This window comes from Ruditapes philippinarum, unplaced genomic scaffold (assembly GCF_026571515.1).
Source record: "Ruditapes philippinarum isolate M1 unplaced genomic scaffold, ASM2657151v2 ctg6888_1_1_1_1, whole genome shotgun sequence".
Taxonomy (NCBI): Eukaryota; Metazoa; Mollusca; class Bivalvia; order Venerida; family Veneridae; genus Ruditapes; species Ruditapes philippinarum.
Window position 1 is genome coordinate 29574 of NW_026859469.1, and position 9135 is coordinate 38708.

Consider the following 9135-nt stretch of genomic DNA (forward strand, 5'->3'; position numbering starts at 1 on the left):
TCTTTTTGTGAATTTATGATGTAATGGTAAACTTACTTTAGTAACAAGTTGTTTTTTAAGTTTCTATTCATCTTCCAATTTTAACTTGACTTTAGTTTTATTTGAAAGAAGATCTTTTATCACACTACATACATGTTTATATTAAGTAAAGTTAAAGATTGTGCTTACTAAAGAAATCTTTATCACATATATTTTCCTTGTACTTATTAGGGTAAATTGTATTTTACAGTGATGAATAGTGAATAATGAATGCAGAAATGTTGTAACGTCACCCTCGAGTGTTCACGACGTAGGTTTATCAAACATTTATATATATGTATCTTTTTGTCTACTAGTCATTGTTAATCTACCATATATCGTTTTTACTAGTCAGTATTATATCTTAAATCATTTATTAGGATTTGTTTTTACTAGTCAGTATTATATCTTAAATCATTTATTAGGATTTGTCATTGTTTCATTTTAACTACTTTAATATGTTCACTGCAAATTATTAAAGCATCTATAACTGCAGGATTTTGGATTACTTCCCTTTGTTGGTTATTAAAGCAACTTGGTCAACATTAGGTTATAATCCAAATATGATGTTGTTTTGATGTAAACGTATGTATTGTTATTCTGTAAATTTGAATATGTGTTTTTCTTTATATGTTTCAGTTTTTACGATAAATGAGATTAAGCAAATTTCGTTGTCGTTGTCTTTCCACCGGCTAAGGGCGGAAAAGTAAAAAGTCCACACGGTTTTCAACACAATTCAACACGTTACAATGTCTGAAGAAGAGGAGATACGCATCCGGCGACCTACCGAAAGGGGAAGCGAACATTTTTTAGACCAGGTTCAAAAGCACATGGACAAAATCAAAACAGCCTGGACTACTGTTCAGAAAGAACTAGACGTTGATGTAGATAATAACTATACAAATCTACACCAAGGTTAAGATCTAACACTTGACTGTTAAATTTAGCGAAAATTGTCTGTAGAGCTGTTGTTGAGATTATGCAGGATTTTGTTGAGACCAGATCAGCGCACTGGAAGAGCAGCATGAGGGGAGACTTTAAGGTAATTCAGGTCTAATACACTTGATTTGGTGAAAGATGAAGTTTTCAGCTAAACTTTTGAAGACCTGAACTTTACAAACAGAAATGAATTAGATCGATAAGTGAAAGTGTTTTCACTCCAAATCCAAGGTTAAAAAGTCAAGAGAGCCCAGCTCCAAAAACTTCAACAATCAAGCTCGGATTGGGCTCCCAAAAAGCCAAAGTTACAAGCGGCAAAGGCACGAATGGTCGTTTCAAGAAAAGAACTAGAATTAAAAAAGAAGCAGGCAATGATTTTAGAAGAAAGAAATACAAAAATGGCGAAGGCAGAATACGAGGAAAGAATGATAAAGGCTGAATTAGACATGTTAAATGACGAGAAAGAACTTGCACAGGCTGAAGCAGAGAACGAAGTATACGAGACAGTAAGCGAGTGTTGTAGCAGTGAAAGGAAATCTCATGGTCTATCAGGTCTGAATGTTGATGACACATACGAAAGAACAAAGCGATATGTTATGCACCAATCAGAACAAGATGAAGAAGATAAGAATTACGTAACAAGTACTAATAATCCTTATGCAACTCTGAGAAAATCAACACCGTCTGATGTAGAAGCTTCAGCTCTAAATCCAGTAACCCCTGGGTTTTCACCAAGATCCATACAGAAAGAATTTGACATAAATAAAACGTTAGACCAGTTTCTCGTTAAAAAGGACCTGCTATTGACAAGATTTGTCAAATTTAATGATGACCCAGTAACATACTATAGTTGGAAAGAAACCTTCAAAAATATAACTACTGAATTAGAATGCTCAGCAAGCGAGGAAGTTGACTTACTATCGAAGTGGTTAGGACCAGATTCATCTAGGCAAGCAACGAATGTTCGTGTGTCAAACGCTCATAATCCAGAGGCTGCTAGATGTAGAATATTGGAAAGATTAGAGGAAAGATTCGGATCACCGGAAATAGTTGAAAACAGCCTAAGAAAGAAACTAGACCAGTTCCAAAGATTAAGTGTGAGAGACTATAGAAAGCTTTTTGATCTGTGCGATTTAGTTAATGAGATTGAAAGTGTTAAAGACAATCCTTTGTACAGCAACATGTTTGCGTATTCTGATTCTCCGGTTGGTGTTAACGTGATACTGAACAAATTGCCAGTACATATGCAGAACAAATGGGCAGATAGGGGTAGCAAGTACAAGATGGCTAACCGTGTACTATACCCACCTTTCGACTATTTTGTCAAATTTTTGAGAGACATGAGCTCTTTCTACAATGACCCAAGTTTCAATTTGGAGATATCACGGAAAACGACAAAGGATCATGTACATGTATCAAGGCCAAAGACTAACCAGATAACAACCAAAAAGGGAGATGTGTCTTTTGGTGAACAAAAATGTCCAATCCACACATATGCTCAGCATAACCTAGATTCTTGTAGGGAATTTGGTAAAATGACAATAGAAATGCGGAGACAGTTACTGAAAGAGAAAAAACTTTGTTTTAAGTGCTTTTCTGATAAACATACCATCAGGGAGTGCAATGTCGCTGTAAAATGCAAAGAGTGTGGTAGCAGTAAACATAGTACCGCCCTTCATATAACAAGAAACCAGTCAACAGCAGAAAGTCAAAGGGACTCACAAAGTGAAAGGGAAGGCATTACAGCCAAGTGTTTACAACTTTGTGGAGATTCATCAATGAGCAAATCGTGTGCAAAAATAATTAAAGTGGTAGTCTATCACAAAGATGTTCCAAATGACAGATTTCCAATGTACGCATTGATTGATGACCAAAGTAACCGAACTCTCGCCAGGTCATCATTCTTTGAACACTTTGAACACATTATCACATTTAAAGAGACTAAATATTCTTTGTCCACATGCAGCGGCAACATTGCTACCTCAGGACGTTCTAGGGCGAAGGATTTCCGATTATGAAGCGTCCAAGATTGAAAGAAACTCAATGAGCTAGCCTGTAGTTACGTGAATGTTGCAGTAAATTACCCAAAATACATAAAATAATGGCCCTTACACCCGATCGGTAGATATATAGTAGCAAGGAAAATACGCACATCGTAAGGCGGGATATCTCGAGTTCATTCCGGAAATTGATGATCAAGCTGAGATACAGTTGCTAATAGGAAGAGATATAGCGGAGGCTCACCACGTACAAGAACAAATAATTGGACCACAAGGACCATACGCACAAAAGCTTAGCCTTGGTTGGGTTCTGATTGGAGAGACGTGCATCGGACAACTGCATGTCCCTAGCCAGAATGTCAACGTGAAGAAGACCCATATTCACAAAGATGGAAGACAGTCTAATTTTGTTGAATGTGAAAACAAATTTACTATGAAGCACAATAGTAAAAACGATAATATCACTGGATCTTTTTGTTCGTTACACGGCTGAGGACAATAAGCGTGGGCTTATCAGTAGGAAGACCGTGGAGTTTCTTTCGGTACATCGATGGACAAAGAACTGTATTGAAAAATCAGATTTTTGGGGGTTGATGCGATCCGCACACTTCTTTAGAACGCAAATAGAGCTCAGCAGTTTACCATCAATGGCTCAACAGGCGATATTTGCTCTAAAGGCGGCAAATTGACTTGGATGCAGGTTTGCAGAAGAACGCTACAAAGGCAGATCATTTTAAGACTTTTATGGAAAAGGTCATTGATTCAGGGGCTGCTGAAATTGCACCACCTCCTACAGGAAAAGAGACATGGTATCTTCCTATATTTGGTGTGTACCATCCGAAGAAGCCAGATAAAATAAGAGGAGTTTTTGATTCGTCAGCTGTTTGCAAAGGCATATCTTTGAACAGTGTGTTATTGTCAGGACCTAATTCAATTAACAGTCTGCTCCACATATTATTAAGATTCCGGAAAGATGAAATTGCAGTTATTGCAGATATCGAGCAAATGTTCTATTCATTTCATGTCAAATTAGATCATAGGGACTATCTGCGATTCTTTTGGTATCGCGACAATGATACCAGCAAAGACCTTATTGAATATCGTATGTGTGCCCATGTGTTTGGGAATAGTCCATCTCCTGCCGTGGCTACATATGGGCTGAGGAAAACTGTAACAGATGCTGAAGATGATGTTAAAAGCTTTGTAGAAGAAAACTTCTATGTCGATGATGGCCTCATTTCATTGCCAGAAACAGAAAATGTCATTGATCTTGTAAAGAGAACCCAGAAGCGTTTACAAACTGCAAACCTTAGATTGCACAAGATCGCATCAAACAGTAAAGCAGTAATGAAAGCATTTCCGCAAGATGACCTACAAAATGACTTGCGGTCACTCAACTTTGATGAAGATATGTTACCCATAAACCGTAGCCTTGGTCTTTCTTGGGATCTCAATACTGATAACTTCAAGTTTAACAGCTATTTCGAGCAGAAGCCTTACACTCGTCGTGGTCTATTGTCCACTCTAAATAGTGTTTATGATCCTTTGGGTTTCGTATCGCCTCTCACCATTCGCGGAAAGTTGCTCTTGAGAGAAATCACTGCTGGAGCAGACTGGGATGAACCACTTGAGCCAGACCTAGAGATGAAATGGAATGTTTGGAAAGAATCTCTACTCTCACTGGATGATTTGATAATACCAAGAATGTTTGTTGCTGAATCACTGAGCAGAAGTAACAATCCGGAACTACACATTTTTTCCGATGCTTCAGAGAAGGCTGTAAGTGCAGTTGCATACATTAGAGTGTGCGACAAAGATAATGTAAAGTCTGTTGGTTTTGTAATGGGAAAGAGTAAGATAGCTCCTTCAAGTGGACACACTATCCCTCGATTGGAACTTTGCGCTGCACTTCTTGCGGCAGAGATTGGAGCCATAATTGTGGAGGCTTTAAAGGTTAAATTCAACACCATAAAGTTTTACAGCGATAGCAGAGTCGTTTTGGGGTACATTTGCAACACCACTCGTCGCTTCTATAACTATGTCAGTAATCGCATTCAGAAGATTTTACAACTATCTGAAGCTAAGCAGTGGAATTATATCAATACAAAATCCAATCCAGCTGATATCGGAAGTAGAGGTTGTTCGTCTACTGATCAACTTAGAACATGGCTACAAGGTCCTGAAATGCTTTACAAAAGAAATGTTGAAAAAATTGAAGAATTTTCAATGATAGCACCCAATGAAGATAAAGATGTTCGTGCTGAATTAACTACGAACAAAACATTAGTCATAAAGAGTTTGTCACACAAGTTTGACCGTTTCTCATGTTGGAAAAGGCTAGTCACAGCTATTGTTGTCTTGAAGAGAGCTATCAGACAAAGGTCCAGTAAAGATGAGATAGAGAAAGATAACAGATACCTTACGGCTTCATCAGAGAAACTTATCCTGAAACTAGATCAAGAAAGATATTATATGGAAGAATTGAAGAGCCTTGCTGAAACCAATCATGTCAATCGCAACAGTGCTATTGTATCGTTGAATCCATACTTGGATAATGATGGACTTATACGCGTAGGAGGACGCCTGGGCCAAAGTTGTCTACAAATTGAGTTGACCAACCCAATTGTGTTGTCCGGGAGAAGTCATATTGCTACATTGATCATACGTTATTTCCATGAAAAAATAAAACATCAAGGTAGACATCTAACAGAAGGTGCTATTAGGAGCAATGGTTATTGGATCATAGGAGCAAAGAGGCTTGTATCCTTCACTTATTCATAAGTGTGTCAACTTTGTCCGAAAGCTTGAGAGTTAAAACAGAAACATCAGATAATGCAGAGTTATCCCAGCTGATTAGACTCAACAGCCTCCTAGTGGGCCACCATTTTCTATATGTGCGGAAGTTGACTTGTTGTTGGACCGTTTGGCAGTAATAGTTCTCATCCACCGCAAGAACGGAGTGGCGAGAGGTGGTTTTATCGGCTACTAACTAAGCGCTGGGCCTACTGTTTACGCTGCGATGACTACCCGTGCCCGTTGCATATAGAAGTTATTTTGAAGAGGATGTCGAGTTCTTCCGTTCATTTAATGCGTTAAAGGATGATTCACTTCGCTCAGTGGAAATGTTAGTTTCAAGTTTAAGCATATCTCGACAGTAGGACTAGTATATATTTTGTTGGAAGCTCTGCAGAAAGAGCTCAAATTCAAAGTGATCAATGTTGAAGATAACAGAATGACTGATTATTTACGTGATTCACATGTTACATGGAAATTCAATGCACCTCATTCCTCACATATGGGAGGTGTGTGGGAAAGGATGATTGGTATCGCTCGCAGAATTCTAGACGACATACTACAAGGGGTTTATGCTAAAAATCTATCACACGAAGTTTTAGTTACTCTCATGGATGAGGTTGTTGCTGTTATGAACTCTAGACCAATTGCCCCTATCTCTAGTGACGCAGATTGTCCAGTTATACTATCTCCAGCTACACTTTTGAACCAGAAAATCAATGGTGATTTGTCTATGTGTTTCGATTTGGATATTCGTGATTTGTACAAGAAACAGTGGAAAATGGTTCAAGTGCTCTCAGACATGTTTTGGAAACAGTGGCGAGACAGTTTCCTACAAACGCTTCAACCTAGGAGAAAATGGCAGACGCAGCAAATTTGTGTTAAAAATGGTGATGTTGTACTCCTTAAAGACAAACAAGTGCCAAAGAATGAATGGCCGGTTGGAATTGTGACAAATGCTATTAAAAGTGACGGTGATAAGTTAGTGAGAAAAGCTGAAATTCAAGTATGTAAATTCGGAAAATGTACTAAATTTACACGCCCAGTGGCAGAGATGGTTGTTCTTGTGGAATGACCACAGTGTAAATAATCAAGACACCATTGTCATGCGTTAAGTGTTATGAACAACATTCATCTATATAAGTGAAGTGTGTGATGGGATCACAGTGGGGGGAGTGTGGAGTTCAGGGTGAACTGTGTTTTTGTAACCTTTTCGGTGGTTTAATATCTTTTGCCTAAATTGATTCTATATATTGTGCTTACTGTATATGCCAGAAACGCATGCTGTTTTATTAAACCAAGTCATTTCCTTGTTTATTCCTATCCATATTGTGTAAGTTGATATTATGTTTGCTTATTTTGCAGTAAATAATCTGTTTGTAAACTAAACTTTTGTAATATAGGCTTTTAGGAGTAAAACGCTTAATTTGTTCAGTAGTTTCGTACTCAAATTTGTTCGTTACAGATTTGTCTTTTTGTGAATTTATGATGTAATGGTTAACTTACTTTAGTAACAAGTTGTTTTTTAAGTTTCTATTCATCTTCCAATTTTAACTTGACTTTATTTTATTTGAAAGAAGATCTTTTATCACACTACATACATGTTTATATTAAGTAAAGTTAAAGATTGTGCTTACTAAAGAAATCTTTATCACATATATTTTCCTTTGAGTTGAAAACCATATGATAATGTTATAATTGCCGTGGAATAGCCACTTTAAGTGCATTTTGTCAGCGTGACCTTTTTGCACAAACATTGCTTTTTTAACAATTTCACAATGCTTTCAAATAATTGTTTCTCTCAAATAATGTGTGTCGGAAATTACTCGTTTGACAATATCATGACAAATCTGTTATCATTGGATTGGTTTCTGAAAGATCACGTTATTCCGTCAACAAAATGCAAAATGCAAAAACAATTTTAAACGTTTAAAGGCGGAGGATGGTCAGTTCTCAGAGTTTTATGGTAGTACTAGTACGATGCTCAAAATGTAACAGTTGTTAAATAATTATTCATTTTTCCGTCTTACAGTGAAAAAATAGCAGACTTGATATTTGGGCAGTATGTAAATGTACAATTTAATAAATAAATAAATAATCTGTTTGATTGTGTATTTGAGTCTGTATATGACGGATAATAAAAAGTGCAATATACAGAGGCGCCCTTGCACCGACTTAAGCGGTATTCAATTTTAAACACATAGAAGTGTTGCAATCAATGTTTCTGAAGGAATAAAAATATCATAACACTGAAGTGAAGTAAGGGACCCAGTACTTAATACACAACCCTTGTCACCTGCTGTTGTGATGATTAATGTGAATTATTATCACTTTGTTCCTAATGAATTTAAAAATGTGCAGTAATGTTGTTGATGTTTTTTGTCTTGTTCAACCGCGTAAGTATCTGTTCTACGGGGCATAGATGGTACAGCCTTATGTGCCAGTAAACAATTCGAAAGTCTTCAATTACGGTACTGAAATAAAATCTTAAGTAAGCTGGTAATAACTAAAATTTACGAAATAATTAAAATGCCATGGTTCCGAAAAATGTTTATCCCAGCCTCATATTTGTGTAAAATAATTGCATATATTTCGGCAAAATTCTAACATAAAATTATTTTTTTCAGTTTAGATTGAGCTTAAATTGTTACTCTAGATGCAGTCACTTTTTAGTTTTTGAAAAATTAACAATGACAGGTGGCAAACTTATTTTACCTTGTTGAAGTGAAATGTAATTGAAATTGCGAAAAAAAAAATTAAAAAGAAAAAGTAAAAATAAGACAGATGTAAGATACATGTAGTATAAGACAATAATTATAAATAGTGTTACACATGGTTTCGTTGTCACGAGGATTGTTCTTTCTATTAGTAAAACTGCTAAAACAAATGTTTTATAACTGCTATCTTTAAATTGAATGTAGCCAATCAGTTATTTTCATCGACGCTAGACAGAGAAACAAAAAGATATTTTAATCAGTCAAAATACAAGCCAGTTAAGTTGGCTATTGCTTATGTCACACATCATATCAAATTAAATTAAAGTAGCAAAACATTGAATTTCATTAATGGCACACAGTTATTCACAGAACAAAACAAAAAAGAAATTGATTACAGAAAATCATCAATAACCAGCTGTCGATTTAGTTTCTTGTTTTTTTGGTTTAACGTGGAACAAATAAAGATGAGGTAACATTGCGCCAAAAAAATACTTGTGCATTCATTGGGTTTTCCAAAGTAGAAAGCAACGTCGTGGTTGGAAACCACCTCACTCAGTACTCCAGTTCTTCAAACAATTAAGTCGTCTCTTATAATCCGTCGAATCTGTCAAATAATGAATCCATATCCAGTATCATCTACAACAGAAAAGTTTTTTTTCTAGTTTTCC

General features: G+C 36.3%; 2 protein-coding genes across 2 annotated transcripts; both read left to right on the top strand.

Moving 5' to 3' along the window:
* The first annotated feature begins 3701 nt into the window (after positions 1-3701).
* Positions 3702-5738, top strand: LOC132756616 (uncharacterized). Its single transcript, XM_060747736.1, has one exon. The coding sequence runs from the start codon at positions 3702-3704 to the stop codon at positions 5736-5738; it is 2037 nt and encodes a 678-aa protein (XP_060603719.1).
* A 451-nt stretch (positions 5739-6189) lies between these two features.
* On the top strand, positions 6190-6825 carry LOC132756617 (uncharacterized). The gene has a single exon (XM_060747737.1). It carries the CDS (start codon positions 6190-6192, stop codon positions 6823-6825), a length of 636 nt encoding a protein of 211 aa, XP_060603720.1.
* Positions 6826-9135: the final 2310 nt, after the last annotated feature.